Source organism: Diabrotica undecimpunctata, chromosome 7, assembly GCF_040954645.1.
Source record: "Diabrotica undecimpunctata isolate CICGRU chromosome 7, icDiaUnde3, whole genome shotgun sequence".
Taxonomy (NCBI): Eukaryota; Metazoa; Arthropoda; class Insecta; order Coleoptera; family Chrysomelidae; genus Diabrotica; species Diabrotica undecimpunctata.
In genome coordinates, this window is record NC_092809.1 from 6,235,953 (window position 1) to 6,256,814 (window position 20,862).

General features: G+C 33.0%; 1 protein-coding gene across 1 annotated transcript in view; it reads left to right on the forward strand.

Moving 5' to 3' along the window:
- The window catches only part of Nup160 (nuclear pore complex protein Nup160), a 71,924-nt gene that overhangs the window by 42,204 nt on the left and 8,858 nt on the right, over nt 1-20,862 (forward strand). Inside the window, exons 12-18 of the mRNA XM_072536635.1 lie at nt 98-297; nt 4,963-5,139; nt 8,640-8,867; nt 10,471-10,589; nt 15,108-15,277; nt 15,397-15,492; nt 20,001-20,304. Coding sequence (XP_072392736.1) covers nt 98-297; nt 4,963-5,139; nt 8,640-8,867; nt 10,471-10,589; nt 15,108-15,277; nt 15,397-15,492; nt 20,001-20,304 — 1,294 coding nt within the window. The remainder of the gene's footprint in view (nt 1-97; nt 298-4,962; nt 5,140-8,639; nt 8,868-10,470; nt 10,590-15,107; nt 15,278-15,396; nt 15,493-20,000; nt 20,305-20,862) is intronic.

The window sequence follows — 20,862 nt, forward strand, 5'->3', positions numbered from 1 at the left end:
TTTAAGGGCTTTTGTCATTGTATATTGTTCAAATTATTCGATGTTTAATACTGTTCAGTTCTATTCAAAGTAATAAAATAGTTTTTTCCTTGTTTAGTTCGCATCGCACATATTGGAAATGATGAACGACGTTACTGACCTATACAAAGCAATGCACAAAATTTTAGAACTCTTAAGATATGAAAATACATTAGCCAGCCCTGATAACGACATAAATCCTGGAGCTATGTATCATTTCAGTTCCTTGTTGGGCACTTCAGTAGTCGCTGAAAGCTTGAGACAACAAGCACAGATAAGGTAAGTTAATTATAGTCAGTTTTAAAGTCGTCTATTTTTTGTATGACAAGAAAATTACTATCTTGTACGACAAGAAAATGTCAAGAAATTGGATAAAAAGTGTTCAAGATAGAGCACAATAGACAAAAATGACGGAGGCCTATGTCCAGCAGTGGAGGCAAAGGGCTGGGTGATGATTATAATGAATGATTATCTGCGATATACGTTTCCAGTGGTTTATTTTCCCCCTGCCGCGATAATAACCCTATATGAATTTAATCTGGATTTTTAGATATACATAGTATTTACATACGTTTATTTTAGTTGAACTTTTCTAAGTATATCTTGTTTTTTTTTGTAATTTCTCAATTTGTTTTGCCTAAAACACAACCTGCTAAATTTTGGATTTGTTTTCGACTTTTAAAAATATTAGATTTCCTGTGCTATTATCACGACAGGATTAAGAGTACAATTATATATTTAAAGTGGCAGAAAATAGTAGATAGATGGTACTCAACTTGAACATCAAGAAGTTGCTGGCAGCAAACAAAGGAAAGTTGCTCTAAACTAAAACTCATGCAAAGAGCCATCTAGCGGAAGTGACTCGACTTGTAGTGAACATGGTTTTGTAAATTTTTGACGTTTTTTATGGTAAACAACATTGGTAGATTGAAAATCCATTGTGTGGTTTAGCAAGAACAAATTTTCAAAACAACCAACTTTGTGATAAGCACTAAAATTTCAACTTAAACAATATTCGCTCACAATGATATAAAATTAAAATTTTAATTGTTAATTTTAATAAAAAAATTTAATTTTAATTACAAATTGTTCAAGAATTGTTATTAACACGGAAACAGATTTGAAACAATGTCGTACAACGACTATATGTCAAAAATCCTTCGATGACACAAATTTAGAAAAGAAACTGTCACAGGTAATGTAAACAAAACAATAATATAGGTGGTGGGGTTAATTTTGCTGGTGAGTTAAATCGTCTGTATTGATGAAAAACATGGCTAGTTGTTTAAGTACCTAACTTTTGTATTATCCAACATAAGCGAATCAATCAAAAAACAAAATGTTGAGAAAGCATGAGGCTATGGTTACGATTTAATTTCAGTATTCTACAAATGCTCGAATATTCCACAGGTTAATGCAAACTTTAAGAAAAAACACAGTTTGATTGGTACACCCGGTATACAATGAAAATTTACCGGTTTAGCAACAATATTATTATAAAGATATTTTCAAGGCATAAGGCTATAACATATTAAAAAATCACTTAAATCGGACAACAGGTTTAGGATTTATAAGAAATGAACAATTACCCATTTTTGCACTCTCCATAGATTATAACTAGATGGATTCGTGCATCATAGGGCATAGGCATACATCAAATACAAACAATTTTGCTTGCTTATTTGGGATTGAGAAAAATGTACAGTCTTTGGATTCCTCATAATTTGACTGCTGCCCATAAGAAGACCAATGTTAATTGGCCATTAGCTCCACTATCATATATTCAATGTAGGCAGCTCAAATTTAGTATGCGACTGACTATACTAAAAGTCACGTTGAGATGGCAGTGTACGGATATAGGATAACAGCGTTGCCAATTCTACTGCCATTGTAAGTTTTACTACTTTTGTAAAATAAGCAGGGCCAAACTCACGGTAAACTAAGATATGTTTAGGTAAGCTAAAGTTGTTAATAGAAAATTCGTGAATGAAATAAATGGTAATAATTCCTAAAATGCTTTTATACATAATACCGCAGTTAATAGGGAAAAAAATATGAAAAATATTCTACAGGTTTTTTAATGTTCTAAACGGTAGATAAGGGATAACTGATGATAATTCCTTGAAGAATTACAGCCAATTTTGCTTTGTTTATTTTTTAAAGAAAGATGAAGTTTGGAAAAAATCATTTTTTTTGCCTATTTTGTTCCTCGTGCATTTTAGGGAAAAATGTTTCAAATAAATGTTGCAGATCTTAAACAGTTTTTTAATTTTTTAGTTTGTAAATTAAAATACATAAACAAATGACTGAGATAATTGCAAAAAACCCCTAATTGAGGCCCCTAGAACACAAGGGTGTAAGTGCAGTTGCTTATCACTTAGCAACTGATATCTAACAACAGGCACGTACTTTTGGCTTCAAACTTTCTACATTAACAACAATAACACCATCAAAAATTACATGTCATTGAAAACATGCTGAAAACTGAAAAAGTGCTACCTAGGTTTTTAAATTTATATCGAACTTTGAACAAAGATTTTTCAAAACTTTGTTTTTGGCACTTACACCCCTTGTGTTCTAGGGGCCTCAATTGTGCACTAATTTATTAAATGTTCATAACTTTATTTTTTGCATAATGACGTCTAATATAACTACTTGAAATTATGTCGATTAATGAGTTATTTAAGTGTGCTACATTTCAACCAGATCAACTAAATATTTTATTACCTTTACTGAGAAAAGAATACCCCCGAAAAACAATTTTCAATCATCTTCATTTTCATAATCTAGTTCATCTTCAGAGTCATCATTTAATGAAATTCTAATGTGTTCAATGTCATCTTGAATGTTGTCTACTGTCCAAAAATTATTCTCCAATTTTATAACATGGTTGACGTAATTTTTCCAATGTCCATTGTTCTGTACTTTATCATAACCTTCATAAATCAATGTTTTAACGTCGTTTTGTTTGAAACTTGAATTCTTAGAGGACACGTACCGTTTCACTTCACTCCACACCATTTCTATTGGGTTCAGTTCACAGTGATAAGGCGGAAGTCTTAAGATATGTACATCTACGCGGCATTGTTCGTCACTGTGATTCCTGTATTTTTCACCAATACAATCAATTTTGTATTTGTCATAAATATTTTTAAATACATTAGCAGTTTCCAGAAGTTCATTTTTTAAGTAATCTTCTTCAAAATAAATGTCCTTTTCATAGAGCCACTCCTTAATTTGACGTTTCACCCAATATTGTTTGGGAAAATTTAATTTCCTAGAGTGATAAGATGCATTGTCCAAGATAATGACATTCTTTTTATTTTTTGGGAGATTCGGTATTAACATCTCTTCAAACCATTTTTCAAATAGATCTCCGTCCATCTCTTCATGGTAATCTTCAGCACCTTTTTTGGCAAGAAAAGTGATGTCAGCACCTTCAACAAATCCGTCTTTGTTTCCTGCATGGACTAAAACAAATCTTGGTCCTTTTCCGGTCGGAGTTTTTAAACCTGTGGTAAGTCCATTTACGAAAGCCTGTCGGCTATTTTTTATTGTTGTATCTTGCCATACTTGCCCATTGGTTATTCCAGTATTAACCCATGATTCGTCCATATAAATGATATTGGCTCCTTCGTTCCTCAGTTTCTTTATTTCCCGGAGATAGTGACGCCTCCAAGCGACTATTTCTTGTTTTTCTATTAATATTGAATTTCTACCTTGTTTGCCATATATAAAACCCATGTCGTGCAATAGTTTTCTCAACGTACTCTTGGAAAAATTCGGAAGATGCTCCATTTGCTTAATTTTTTCTAGTACTACGTCAAGGGTTGGAGGAATATTGTCCATAAAAAAACCGTGCACTACTTGTCTTATTCTAGACCGAGTTGCTTCATCATATCTATTCTCACGACTATTCAAATAACCGGTTCTTTTTTTTCTTATAGGAGTTACGAGTGGACCATTTTTACTTTCACTTCTATATCGGAATATCGTTCGCTCAGAGACTCCAGTCATAGCAGAAACTTCCCGCACTATTGTTGATACACTTTTATCATTATTACTGTTTGATAAATAGTTAAAAACATTTAACACTATTTTTTTGCATTCACTATTTAACAAATTACCGTTTTTGAATTTTATTACACTCGCGGCCATTTTGACACTGACACGACACAAACGTCTGATATCAACTGAAAATTCTTTTAATGACTCTCAAGTATTTACCTGAATTTATAATTGCTGGCATTAGACAATAATTTTGAATTTATAAATAGGTATATTTTTTTAATTCTAAATTATTTTTTAATGTCTGTAACTGTAAATGCAGGTAGAGAAAGTGTGTCATTAAAAGGACATTAAGATCAAAAACGGATTATACAAATAATTATTTCATTTCCACGAATTGTAAACAATTTTGAACAGAAGATATAATTCCGAAAAGACCAGATTTCCGAAATATAACTTTCTATTTTTAAAATACCAACAGAAAAATTATATAATTAAAAAAATGTAGTATTTTTCCGTTTCACATTCATAAATATTTCCGAAATTATAATTCTTTTATAGGAGCCGGCCCATAACGTACGATTGTAGGTACGATTAAAAACTGACAACAATGTAGTTATTTCTGGCATATAGAAAGTACAGGCCTATCTCTGGAACGCTGCCATCTGAATGTGAATTTATCTATAGTATGTGACTGGTGACGACAGACAAATGGTAGCGAGTTTTTTTTTGGAAAAAATCTAAATCTTGCTACGATTTCATTTGAAAATGGTAGAACCGTCAATACTGATTGATATACAACAATTTGTTTGCCAGAAGTGATTGATGAATTGCGCATATTGCTTACCTATCCACTCACTTTAACTTATATGCTTGAACGTTAGTGTTTAAGTGGCTATTTAATCACCAATAACCAATTTTACAATTTTTTTGCAGATTTCAAATATGTAGAAATTTACTTCTGATCTGCAACATTTTGTTGAACGAAAAAACGTTGGATTGGGGTGTACTAGAAGCCATACGTTCAGTCTGTACCCCGGAGATTGTTGTACTCACACAAGCTAGTTATGTAGTTCTATGGCTGTGCGGATTAACTACTATAGTAAACTTACCGTAAGTAAATTAATTAATAAGGTTTGTGTTTATTTTACAAATATCTTACTGCTTTACAGCATTGCGTTATTCTTGTCTGATATTTACATATTTGTCAAATTTTACAAGCAGAACTCTAGTGAAACACTCTTATTATAATTTCTGTGTTTCACTACATTTAATTTTAGTCGCTATACAGGGTATTTCAAAAAAAGGTAACCCCGTCTCTAGGGTAGGTAAAAAACTGAAAAATAATTGGGGTTTGCTTAGTAAAAAATTTTTGTAACACCATCCGTTTTCAAGATACAGGGCGTCGAAGAAAAAAAATATTTTACGCATTTTTTACGATTTTGCCGAAACTACTGGCAACATTGTAATGCAATTTTATACGAATATGTTTTGGAAGCTGATACATCCCATGAATTTGTTTTTATATCTGATTCTCATAGAGGGCGCTAGTTACACGGATCGTACTAAGTATTAGTCAATATAACTTTTCAATTTTCAATTTTACACGAAAAAGGTACTCTTGGTAAAACTCGATACTGTGTACCGTTTTCGGAATATTTTGATTTGAAAATTATGAAGTAATAATTGATGCTGGTAGTAATGATAAAGTTCTAATAGGTATAACTATTTTCTCCAAGTGTGCCATGGAAATCTGACATTTGTTGATTGTTATGACGATAAATCAACAATGATTAGTTTTGAAACCTTGTTATTTGTAAAATCAAATCAAAATGTACTCAAATGTTGAATACACTGACATGTTATTAACCTTAGGCGAATGTTTAGGATGTTCTAGTGCAGCCGTGACACGTTATGCAGAAAAGTTTCCTAGAAGAAACTTACCAAGTAAAAAAACATTTAGAGCCGTTGAACGACGTTGTCGAGAAACTGGGAATGTGAGACCAAATAAAATAAATTCTGGTAGACCAAGAACAACAAGAACAATTATTAAAGAAAATAATATTTTAAATTTACTTGATCAAGATCCAACAGTTAGCGTAAGGAATATAGCAAGACAAAGACAAACAAATACTTCTTCTTCAAGTACTTGGCGGATACTGAAAGAACAGTAATTACATCCTTATCATTACACACAAGTCCAAGAGCTCTTGCCAGATGATCTAGCGGTTAGAGTGGATTTTTGTGAAACATTGCAACAAAGGACAGCCCACAATCCAAATTTTTTAAAATGCATTCTTTTTACGGACGAGGCCACCTTTACGCGACAAGGTATGTGTAATTTCCATAATGCACACTACTGGTGTGATGAGAATCCACGAGCCAAAAGGGCATCACATTACCAACACTCATTTAAAGTTAATGTTTGGGTAGCAACTTTAGGTAACAAATTAACTGGTTATCATATTCTACCTGGAAATTTAAATGGCGATATGTATCTTGATTTTTTAAACAATTCCTTATTCGATATATTAGAAGATTTAACGCTAAACGAGCGAAGATCTTTATTTTTTATGCACGATGGAGCTCCACCACACTTTGATAGAAGATGTCGTAATTGGTTGAGTAATCATTTTCCGAATCGATGGATTGGTAGAGGTGCAGAAGCTCCGATCCATTGGCCTCCTCGGTCATGCGATTTTAACCCTTTGGACTACGCAGTTTGGTCGTATATTAAGGAAAAAGTCTATGCTACAGAGGTAAATTCACGCCAAGAATTGGAAGAAAGAATTCAACGTCAATTTAATGACATCATAGCTGATCCCCTACCGTTTAGAAGGTTAATGGAATCTTTAGAAAAAAGAATAGACTTGTGTATTCGCGAAAACGGAGGGCATTTTGAACACTTACTGTAATTGAATTTTATTTTAAGTTCTTAGTCATTAATTTAATTTTCTTCTTGTGAGTTTTGTTTAATTACTAACTATTTTATACCAGCATCAGTTATTACTTCATAATTTTCAAATCAAAATATTCCGAAAATGGTACACAGTATCGAGTTTTAGCAAGAGTACCTTTGTGTAAAATTGAATGATGTTTAAGTTTACTTGAAATTTTGATTAATATTAAAAAAGTTATATTGACTAATACTTAGTACGATCCGTGTAACTAGCTCCCTCTATGAGAATCAGATATAAAAACAAATTCATGGATGTATCAGCTTCCAAAACATATTCGTATAAAATTTCATTACAATGTTGCCAGTAGTTTCGGCAAAATCGTAAAAAATGCGTAAAATATTTTTTTTCTTCAACGCCCTGTATCTTGAAACCGGATGGCGTTACAAAAATTTTTTACTAAGCAAACCCCAATTATTTTTCAGTTTTTTACCTACCCTAGAGACGGGGTTACCTTTTTTTGAACACCCTGTATATTTTAACTATTCCTATTAAGTGAATTATCTGTCAAGTCATTTTTGATCAGTGCTACTAAATTTTTCAGAGAAACGTTTTTGTAATTCTTTTTCTAGAGCGGCATATTACGTATTTGGAATGGAATAACGTACTGTTCTTTTTTACAGGTTTGTACTCACTACATACTATTCTTCGCCCTTCTGATGGTGATAGTAATGAATATAGACGCATATAGAAGGACATTTCAAATGGGCGATTTGAACGCGGTTGTTATACTTCAAAACACTCCTGTAGAAGGCGACTGCATAAACTCAAACCGTGGCTGTCACTTAGAACTATATCATGAAAGATGGATAGATCTATACAGATTCCCACGAGAAGCTAGAAAACTAAATGTCACATGCAGCAGAGCCCCACATGCTACAGAAAGACTAGTGAAACTGAGGTTCGCCAGATGCCCCAGAGCTCGAATAATGGTACCCTCTAACCATTCATTCTTCAGCTTATGGCGTTCCACCTTGATATTAGCCGGCTGGTTAAGGAAAGCCCCAACGTTTATGTTCGTCTTGTTGCTCCGCAACAAAACGTCAATCTGGACACTAATCCAGTATTGAGATTCCATTGCGGGGGCGAGCACCATCCTTCACGCTGTGAATACTGGTATCGTTAACAGTCGGCTGCTTCTTAGTCGCTGAACTAAGAAGACTACCTAGGAGAGATTCCCAGGTATTCTAGAGATTCAAGTGGTGACATGAATTGCTCTAGCCAGGTCCTTTCACATCCGTTCATACTTCCCATTCACCTAGCCTAGATCGGTTATGTTGGTGCCATTAATTAACGGAGAGCTCCTTATTTGGAGATCCCATTCATTCACACACACACATGTTCCATTTCCTGCGTCAGACTACAGCCCTATCTGAAGTCAGCTTAAGCCCCCGTACGCACGTCAAGGTCTTGCAGTCACTATCGGGGGTGTATGTGCCTTAATGTATGTGTGTATCTTACAATGCTCCATTATACGCGTTCTGATATCCCCTAAAATATGTGATTGGGTTTGTACTCATAACTAGGTTAGCTTTTAGGTTATGAACTGCTTAAAAGAACCCTTTTGTAGGTTTTCTAAGGGAAATATGCAAATCAATTTGGACTAAATTAACTAAAATAAATTATACATAAATATTAACAATACTTGTACTTTAGTTTCAGTGCTCGCGAATCTTCGATAAACAGATTGGCGCCACTCAAATTAGCCCCTGTTTTGAATTTGAGACCTGTTACTACATGCACGTCGTTATTGGAACTCTTCATATCCTCTACCGGTGGCCAGGAAGCAAGGAAATCTTTTGCCAGGGTAAATTGCAGCGACGAAGCTTTGGCCCACTGGCATATCTCGCTTTTACCTTATTTGAATCACGTGAGACATATAATGTATCCTTTAAAATAAACATATTGGATGACGAAGTCTGGAATCGGTAAACTTCAGCTAGTTTAAGATTAATATTTATACAAAAAAAAAATCATTATTTTGACAACGTTTCGACAAGGTTACACTAGCAATTGTTAAGTTAGGTAGTAACGCCTTTTGCCGGTGCTTGAAATGAAAAAATACTAACTAATGCTAAAAACTAACTGAACTGACAATGGCAAGTGCGAACTTGTCGAAACATCAAAATAATGGATTCTCAAAACCCAAATTCTTAGAAAGCACACACACACACACACACACACATATATATATATATATATATATATATATATATATAGTAAACTCTTAAATATTGGGAAAATCTGCAAGAAAGACTCTAATAGAGTATCAATTGTTTCGCCGAACGTTTTCGCCAAAGAGAATTAATTTGGCTTCTTCAGGGCTGGAACAGAATAACCATAGCTACCATATATTATCTATTAAAAACATTATTGATCTTACCGTAACTTAGAATTGTAGAGTTAGAATGTTAAAAAACTTAGCTAGTAACAACATAGTGGTGTTTTTTTGTTACTATGTGCAAAAAAAGTTTTTTTTTAACGTTTTGCACATAGTAACAAAAAAACACCACTATTTTGTTACTAGCTAAGTTTTTTAACATTCTAACTCTACAATTCTAAGTTACGGTAAGATCAATAATGTTTTTAATAGATAATATATGGTAGCTAATTATAATTTATTCTCTTTCAGCCCTGAAGAAGCCAAATTAATTCTCTTTGGCGAAAACGTTCGACGAAACAATTGATACTCATTAGAGTCTTTCTTGCAGAGTTCCCCAATATTTAAGAGTTTACTATTTAACTTATCTGCAAAGATTAAATTTCTTTTCTATATATATATATATATATATATATATATATATATATATATATATATATATATATATATATATAAAGTAGTTAGGTATTATTGACTGACACGTTATGTAAAATAAAGTTTTATCTTGAAAAAACAAAGAGTTTCACTTTCCTGCCCTATTAATGACTGCAACCTCAAGATAAAACGTTTATATATATATATATATATATATATATATATATATATATATATATATATTCATTTTTTTCGAATCCTAAAAAAACTAATAAGTATTTTTGAAAAATTTAAATGCAGAATGAAAGAATACATTATTACTGAGGGCCGAAAGTCCCTAAAAACTTCTATAATGTTTATTTTAATAAGTTACAGGGGTGAAAAAAAAGAGAAAATTTAGTATGATTTTTAATTTTAAATATCTCATTCAAAAAAACTTTTTGTTTATTCTAAGGGACTTTCGGCCCTCGGTAATAATTTAATCTTTCATTCTGCGCTTAAATTTTTCAAAAATATTTGTTAGTTTTCTCAGGATTCGAAAAAAATGATTGCATTTAAAAAGCATTGGCCCGAAATTTTGCGCCTACGCTATTAATAAAGTTTTAATCTAAATATACAACCCATAAGTCTTTATATTGCCTGTAAATTTTTAGGAGGTGTCTATTTTATACATTATAGTATTAAATTATGAATAGTTAAACAATATTACTCTTTTCCTTAACCAAAGTATAGTTGGCCCATAACTGGAGGTACAGTTCTTGCCGAGTGGCTGTTAAGCAGTGGACAACATTTATGGTTACAGCAGTACGTTCGTTTACTTAGCAACTGGTGCGAATGGAATAGTTGTACAAGTAAGTTTTTATTTGACTTGAAATTATTCCGAAACTTATCAAATTTAGAATAGGACAAATTAGATTATTTTTTAACAAAACATCATATTATAAATATTGGCGTAACTTTCAAGTATACTAGGCCTTTCGAAATTCGAGAACTTACAGACGGAGTTTTTGTGGTTGAATATTTGTAGATCGTTTTTACCCAGAAAGAACTGATGATGTACTGTATATTTTTTCAAAGTATAATGTATTATAGAATACCCCCTATCAAATTTTAGTGCGAAATGAGTTGAAGCATTAGATATCAGTGAATATAGTCAAGATCCAAATTGTATAAAAAGTTCCCTACTTTAATCAGATAGTGGTAAACTGAGGATAGATGACAAAAACCAAGGGAAAAGAAAAATTATTATAAATAGTTTACAATACACATAAAGTCGCAGAATCTTAACAAGCGGACGATAAGATGATTGTAGATTAAATGGGTCTGAAATACATTTAATCCTTTAGGAACAAATTTCTTTAATTCTTTTCATAGAAGTTCTAAAAGTTTGTGCTCCAGACACAGTATGGCATGTTTTACCTTACTCTACGTATTAATAGTATGTATAGCATTTTTCACATAAAAATGCTTGCACGTCATTCAAGATTTATGACGTCAGAACCCCACAGCGTTGCCAAAACATCAGAATAGTTAGTAAGTGAGGAATTTTTAAAATGTCAACTATTATATTAACAGTAAATACACTTAGTTTTAAGACTACTGCAACACACTAAAATCCATAAGAAAACATTTTAATACAAAATTATATATTCTAAATTTTAAACTTACCTCTTTTAGGGCTGTAATAGTAAAGACGTCTCGCCATTATTTCTTGTTCAAAATTATCTATCTTATATGAAAGCTTATCAGCTTTCTACAGGCTATTTATTTGTTTTGACATAGCAGAATCACAATACGCAACAATAATTAGTTTTTAAACCTATTGGTCTAAATTTAATATGTATTTATAAATATAATTTATTAATATATATTATATTATGACCAAATTGTGTAAGAAATCAAAACATAAACAAAATTCTTACTCTAAAAAAGCGGCAACACTTTATACACTTTTGCCACACGCTGAACTGTCAATAAAATTTGAAGTATTCCGGTATCAGTTGCGTACAATTATCTAATCTATTTAATTAAATTTATTATTTTGTGCAATATTAGACTTCAAGAGTTATTTCATAAAATTTATATTATTAATAATAACAAATGTTTTTGGTTATTTAATCAATATAATTCTAACATTTGAACTCTAAGGTTGACGTTCTGGAAATTTAATAAAAAAATCCACTTTGTATAAATCGTGACGTGCAAGTGTTTTACTTTGAAAAATGGTATAAATGACACTACATTTTTTGGCAGAAAATAGAAGCCATTATGGTTATCTGAATTTGTATCTCTCCACAGTCACAATAGCCATATTATACAACATAGCCACATATAACTCTGTTAGTCATGCAGTTTGACAATCTCCCCTGTTTGTTGAGAATTCTTCCATTAGTTTAATGTAACACCTATCCAAATACAAGGACGGATTAGGCTGTAGACAAATATTGTTGTTTGAATGGGAATGTCACGCCTAATTGAAGACTCAGCTTCACTTTTAGCTTCTTTATTACGCAGGTGAAACACAGAAGTCTGTTTGATGGGTTCGTTTCTACCTCTTCATATGACCATCGAATCAAATCGTTCTTTTGGATCCTCGACAGACTCTTCTTTCCTTACAGTGATACTACTTCAGCAGCTTACTCTTGATTATGCTCGTAAGATGGAAGTCTTTAGTGAGGTGATATATCTTGGAAAGTTATTTACGATGTTTTTACTGGCTATAACAGGTTGCAACACAGGTTTGCAACTTATAGCACGAGCTCCACATGAAAATTAGTTTCTCAAATCCATCCTAGGACCGTTACATCCAGACCCATCCTTTCGAACACTTTTTAGTGGTGGCATAGTAGCCGAAATACTGGCATACTGGCCGAAAGTTATTTAGCTCTGCTGGTGTCTTTCTCAGCTTCAGTAGCGCGACTACTGTCTGCAGCTTTCCTCCAGAATTTGGGAAAGCTGCTGTTCTCAGCACACTTGTTCATCATCTCTACGAGGCATTAATTTTTAATAGTCCCTGAAGCTTTATTTGTTATTTTTTAAAGACGTTTGGACCATCAATTTTTGAAGTGAAAATTTCTTTAGTGACGTTTTTGGATTTGGAAAAGCATTGAATACGCGACAGATTTTGCCACCGTTACCGCTATCTTAATTCACAGCTTCAGAACGGCTGGACGGATCGTGATGTTTGAGGTCTCGTTTAAAAGGGGAGAGGGTAACAAGTATAATGACGGACAAAACAAACATGGCGTCATTGTCAAAAGGGAATTACATCTTATCTCCGTTGCTATTGGTCCGTTTTTAGCGTATGATGCGTTAAATGAAAAAAAAGGGGATAACGATTATATTAAGATAGAAAACACAAACAAGGCGGCTATTAAAAAGGCACTACTCAGCATCTTCAATATTAATGAAGTAATTATGTTACTCTATATTATTCGCTTTATTTATCTCAAATTATTACTTATAATTTCAGCGCAATTTAAAAAGTTTTCACTTCTTTCGGCACTAACTCTAGTGCAATACCTTCTTTTTTATCTTTCACATGTCGGAGAGCTGCGAAGCTTTTTTCTTTATCAAGTACTTTTGTTATATTCGTTCTTGTTTCCTTACCTTAAGTCTTACCATTTAATAATAGCTAGCCAAATATTTAGTCGAGTGATCTAGAGGTAATGCAGCTTTGTCATGCAGCTGCAGCTGCAGCTCAGATTTTTAATCATCTTCCTGCTGTTTTGCTTCATGTCGAGGTCGTTCAATAGTTTAGTCCATTTTTCTTATCTGCCCTCAGCCAGACATCTTATCTTACATCTCTACAGTCAGGTCTTCATCAGCTTGGATCAAACAACTTGGATCTACCGCGGAGTTAGCCTGGTACTCCTTGAGCAGATTCATAGTTAAGTTGGTTGGTCCTGAAACGCATTCAATGCAGCATCGCATGAGATATGTGCCTCCGTGACACTGACTTTACGATATTGATAAATTCTTGGTAGCTTCCTGGGTCTGCTTGCAGCTTGCTCACCTCTTTTTGCAGGTCTTTAGTCAAAAGTCCCCCTTAGTCTTTTTCGCCACTGCTTTTCAACCTGTACACGGAACAAATATTTCTAGAGGCACTGGAAGAGTACAACGAGGACATCAAGATTAATGGCGTACCAATAAGTAATTTTCGACATGCAGATGATACTGTTATACTGGCCGATAACATCGAAGATTTACAGATGATGCTAAATAGAGTAAATACCACTGGCAACCAATTTGGACTGAAGATCAATACAAAGAAAACTAAATTTATGGTGATCAGTAAAAAGAACATTCAACATATCGACCTGAATATTGAAGCCGAACGTATTGAAAGAGTACACCGATTTAAATATCTGGGATATACAGTAAATGATAAGTGGGACCCAGACGTAGAGATTAAGATCCGAATTGAAATAGCAAGATACAAATTCATCAAAATGAGAAAGCTTACTTTAATGAAAACCTTACTTTACGGAGTTGAAGGGTGGACGTTAACAGCAGCAACTATAAAGAAGTTAGCGGCTCTAGAAATGTGGCTGTATCCACGCATACTGAAAATACCTTGGACAGACAGAGTGACCAACACAGAGGTATTAAGACGAATGGGTAAAGAGGTGGAATTGTTAACAACTGTTAAAAGGGGGAAAGCGTCATACCTGGGCCATGTGTTCCGTAATGATAAGTACAGTCTGCTACAGCTTATCGTGGAAGGCAAGATTGAAGGTAGAAGAGGTCTGGACAGAAAGAATAAATCCTGGCTGAAAAACTTGAGAGAATGGTTTCAAATACCAGAAGCTGCGAACATAATACATCCGGCACAAAACAGTGAAACCTGGTTTGATGGTACCTTCGGTAGAAGACGGCACATAAAGAAGAAGTCTTTTTGAAATTAAATTAGCGTTGCTAAAGAACTTTCTCAGGAGATACAATTCCTCTATCTTCAGTAATGATTACGACTGCGGTGCGTTTTTGCAATAGGCTTATGCACCACTTTGGTCACCTGCTGTACAATCGTCTTTAAAATAAAATATTGTCAGCATTGTATCCTCTTTTCCATATACCGCTGTTGAACGATGTTGGGCCGTGGAGAATTTATTCCGTCCAACGCTCCAGCTATTCACTGGTCTTGTCTGTGACGTTCAGTATAATAAATTCAGTATACAGCATTAATATTCTAGTTTTTCTCCAAAAGTGTTAACACACCAAAATATCTCATTAATTAAATTTCAAGATCTTAGGAAGACTGTTACCAATATCAACTTAAGAAAATACTCTAAAACTCTTACGGTTACGGAGTTAAGATAAGTTACATTTTTAGTTTATGAATAATTTTAATATTACCATTTTCATTTCAGGAAACTTCTTGCTAGCTTCTGCCTTTTTGTCAACTGGAGAATACAACAAAGCAGAAGATTTGTTTGAAACGGGTGCTAAAGGGGTTTCAACAGATGCCTTTCTACAAGAACGTTGTTTAAAAGGGATTTTACCCAGCCCAACTGGAGCGTACATTCACTACTATTTAAAGGTAAATGCCAGTAACATTGAGGATCTCCAAATATTATTTGATTGTGGTGTCTAAGCTGCGAAAAAAATGCTGATTTTGTAGTTTCTTTTCTTTCAATTTGTTTTTTACTTATGTTTCAGGTTATTCAACTATTTGAACTTCACAAGGCCAAAGATTCCGTTATAAGCATTGCAAATACTGCTCTGAGTATTGTAGACCCAGAAGATCCGTTAGCGGTATGTACATATTTTTTTAATTTTTGAAGTTATACTTCTATACGCGCGCTCCACGTTGGAAATTTGTATGGGAGTGAATCTGTGAAATCATTACATATGTAAGATAATGAGTAAGAGAGAGACAGAAGATATATTTTCTCTCTCTTCCTCTCTCGAATATAAAAATGTTCCTTTTGTATATTTAATTTAATAATATATATATATATATATATATATATATATATATATATATATATATATATACAGTAGACTCCCTCTATAACGAGAACTGAAATGGCAGACTAATTACCTCGTTATAAGCGGATCTCGTTATATCCAACAACAATAATACTGTGCATACATATGAATATGTAGTTTTCTAAAACATTAACTTTCTATAGTGAAGCCATTCGGAGCAATATAAGATGCTAATAAATATTGTTTGAATGGCGTTTTTAAAACAAAGTTGTTTACTTTTATTGTCAATGAAATGCATTAAAACAAAAAGGAGTTGTTTACTTTTACTGTCAATGATATACGTTAAAACAAAAAATCTGTATTCTGTAAATATGTATAAAGCGTATAAAGTTATTTTGTCATTTTTGACTGCTTTAAATTGTCCAGTATTCTATCTATCATATTTTCTAAAGATGTGAAACAGTTTTATGCTTCTTCATTTGCGTTTTGTCCTTGGATAAAGTTTCTGACAACCTTTAAAACACGTGTGAATGGTCAACCCAATACAATGACACTTGTGAATCATAAATTTTATATTTCCGACTAAGAATCATAAATTGTAAGAAGTTTATTGCGGGCGGCCCGCAGTTAAAAAGGGTATTTATTTATAGCTACGACCGGGCCAAAACGTAAAAAACACGTTTTTCAATCTTATTTTTTCTCGTTATAAGCAAATTTACCTCGCTATAAAGGGTTATAGTTCAATAGAAATTTCACGGGACATCTAATGTACATCGTTATAAGCGAAACCTCGTAATAGCCGTGTTCGTTATAAAGGGAGTATACTGTATATATATATATATATATATATATATATATATATATATATATATATATATATATATATATATGTATATATACATATAATATTATATATATAATAAAATATTTATTAATATTATTATTTATGTGATATGTTTTGTATTATTTAATAAATGTTCATAATTATATTAGTCTTTTGTATTTCAAAATAATAATCTCAATACAGTCTGTCTCAAACTCTTCTTTCAGTGCGTCACTAATTTTGACGTCATATAGGATTTTAAGAATGTCGAGAATTATTGCATGACATTTTAGATCAATCTGACAGTTGAAGGATCGTAATCGGCTAAATGTGAAAAGGTTATTTTTTGAAAATGTGGAGTAAAAACTTTAAGAATTCAATTTTTTTTTAATTTACATATTAGAAGTCCCGTCCTGTATAAAAATTTTTATTGTACATTATATTGGAACGGCAGTTTGTCATAATTCCTATTCTATACACTCCAAGGAAAGTGCTTAATTAGCTAAGATTTATTTATGTATTTATTATTATTTATTACAAACACTATGGCTAAAATGTATAGTATTTAAACTACTAATGTGAATATTTTTTAGAATAATTTAAAACTTACTTCACGAACGGCAGAAACTGGTAATAAAGTTGTCCTAGCCTCTTTTTCTAATTGAAAATAATTTAATAATTTTAATATTAGTCTTTGTTCATTCTCGGTATATCTCGGCATATTTAAAATATTTTTATGACAATAAATACAAAATTAAAATTTCACTGTAAAATGTCTAAAAATACTATCCTGGAATGACAATTATCATTTTATCAGTTGACATTGTCAAAGTACTGTCACTATCGAGACCATCTGCGTCAAATTATATTTATGCGCATTATTGATTGTATATCTATTTAGCGTATTCTAAACTCCAACCAATTATATATCCGTAAGTAGAATTCACTTTAATATGCAAATACCCGTGAACAATATATAATTTTCTAAGTTCTATGTATAATAATCACAGACTCACGTTTTTTTCTGTCACTTCTAGCTTAATGCGTTAGAGAGAATTCGATAAACTGTGACGCACTGAAAGAAGGGTTTGGGATGAACTATAAATCACTGTATGATTCAGAACTGTCAATTTTGAAATATGTGTGTCATGTCCTCGGTAGTATAGTAGTCAGTATCCCCGCCTGTCACGCGGGAGACCGGGGTTCGATTCCCAGTCGGGGAGGACTTTTTTATTAATATTATTACATGGTAAACGTATAATGGTAAAACATATATGCGTCAGTAGAAAAGTTATGTATATTATTGTCATTTTTAAATACTTATGAATATTGAATTTTAATTTGTATTGTATTCTTATATTAATAACAAAATAAACAATGAATTTTACTGCAGAGTATGTGTAAAAAAATTTTTGCATTCAACTCCTTTCATACATACATATATGAAAATAAAAATATACATTTTCATCAAAATATTGATTCAATCCTTCATTTACTTATTACAGGTCAAAAGTTGTTTATTAATTGATAGTAAGTTGTTATTAATTCTGTTTCTCTTTCTGCTATGTCTTACCTATAGCATTACATATGTAATGATTGTGCAGATTGACTCCCAAATAAATTTGTATTGGCAAATGCGTGTATAGAAGTGTAACTTCCACCGGCAGTCCCACTGGACTGCCACACCCGTTTTTTTTTAAGATTTATCATATCAACCCCAATAGGTTATTAGTAGTATACAATTATTATAGCGGTTTATAGGTTATCTAGTCGTAGCTTGTACTATTTAATAAAAATAAATATATGTACAGGGTGCGGCAGATAAATGTCCAATTAGAAATATCTCGAGAACTAAAGGTATTTCAATCATGAAAATTGGAACGAAGGAGTTTTGAAGAGTGACCTATTTATTGCAAATATTTTCACCTATTTGATTCTTCTTCTTCTTCTTCAAGTGCCCTGTCCATTGCGAACGTTGGCTATTAACATGGCAATTCTGATCTTGTTTGCGGCGCTTCTGAATAGTTCGACCGATGTGAGCCCGAACCACTTCCTGCGTGAGTGTCTTCTCCTGCCTGGCCCTCGCTTACTGTCTATTTTTCCCTGGACAATCAATTGCAGTAGACGGTACTTATCGTTTCTCAATATGTGGCCTAGATATTCAAGCTTTCTTTGTTTAATTGTATTCACGATTTCTTTCTCCTTTCCGATTCTTTGGATTACCTCTATGTTGGTGACATGTTCGGTCCAGGATATACGAAGAATGCGTCGGTACACCCACATTTCGAATGCTTCTAGTTTTCTCGTGAGCGTCTCCGTCAGCGTCCAGGCCTTCACACCATACAGTAAGATCGGAAAAATGTAGCATTTAACTAGACGTAGTTTTAGGGGAAGAGACAAATCCCTGCTTATGAGGAGTTTTTTCATATTGCTAAATGCTGCTCTAGCTCGTTCTATTCTCGCCTTAATTTCTGTGGCCTGTTCCCATTTTGCATTTACGTTGGTGCCAAGGTACACATAAGACTCTACATGGTCAATTAGTATGTTTCTTATCCGTAACTGTCGAGCAGGCTGTTGCTTCCTGCTTATCAGCATCCACTTTGTCTTCTTGAAGTTAAGGCTCAGGCCGTATTCCTCACTAACTGAATAAACTCTTTCCATTACCTGCTATAATTCGTCTATGGTACTGGCAAGGATCACCGTGTCGTCGGCATATCTTATATTGTTCGTTAACTCGCCGTTTATTTTTATGCCCTCATTTGCATTTACCATACATTTGTTAAATATTTCTTCGGAATAAATATTGAATAGGAGTGGGGATAATATACACCCCTGACGGACACCTCTTTTGATCTGCACACTTTCAGTGAGTTCGTTGCCAATTTTTGCTCTTGCTGTTTGACCCCAGTATAGTTTTGTCACAATTCGAATGTCCTTGTCGTCAATACCTGTCTTTCGCAGAATATCTATCAATTGTTCATGATTGACATTGTCAAATGCTTTTCTAAAATCCACAAAGCACAAATACACGTCCTTATCAACGTCTCTACACCGCTGTATAAGCACCTGGAGAGCGAAAATTGCTTCTCTAGTTCCAAGTGCTTTCCGAAAGCCAAACTGCGATCTATCAATATTTGACTCATATTTATCATATATTCTTCTATGAATGATCTTAGTGAACGCTTTAGTGACATGATTGATCAAGCTTATAAGCCGGTAGTCATCACAGATCTGGGCATTTGGTTTTTTCGGGATTTGATACTTTAATTAATTTGATACTTTAATTTGATAATTCAATGACGAATCGTGATATTTGAAGGTTACTACTTCACAATATTTATGCAAGCTAGCAAGGTCGGGTTTACACTTACTAGACTTCTGATAAATGTTTTAAACAACATTAATATTTATTTATGTAATGCAATTGTATACTTCTAATGACTATGTTAAACTCCGTATGTATATTTTGTTCAATCATTTAAACAGTTGCTTATATTTGATATTTTAGGCTACTTTATATTCCATCAAGTTCAAACACCACTTGGCATTAAAGCACTACGAACTCGCCTTCGATTCGTTGAATGCTAATCCAGATGCGGAACGGAAAAAAGACAACCTGAGAGATTTGGTCAAAACACTATTGGATGAAAAGAAATTGGATACTTTATTGAACTTTACGTATGGTAGCATGGATGAGTTCTTTACAAATATACTGTTGACTAGAGCTAGAGCAAACGATGCAGTCAACAACATTTTCTACGACTTCTTGTATTCTTATCAAATTAAAAGAGGACCTCTGTCACACAGACTAGGTAACTGTTTTAAGAGTATTATTATCAAGAATTAGTTTTAGTGGACTCCTTACAACTTTATATATTAACTTAATTTTTCTCTTCAGGTAGACAAAGAAGGATTTACATTTAAAGTGTACGATTATAAAATATTTGTAACTATTTACTTTCTACGTAAACGTCCATTCTATGAACAACAAATTTTAATTTCTACTGTTTTTCAATACTTTTTATTAGTTTTAAACAAGGAAATTCATCTGAATCATGGACTAAATCCACAGTATATTGCTAAGAAAGTATATTGCTAAAGAAATTCTTTATTAGCAATATACCGTGCTAAATCATCTTCCTACAGTAGCTCTTGTAACGGGTAGCTCTTTCGAAGCGACAGACTCAGTAAAATACAGGTTGAAATAAAAATAAATCTATTAATTTCAACGTATATACAAAAATAAAAATAAAATGTATTCTATGTCCCCGTCTGGATCCCGCGAGAGTGAATTCCCCCACGGACGCCTGTAAAAGAAAAATTATTATTACTAACAAAAAAATGAAATTCGCGAATTCAATCGCACGCAG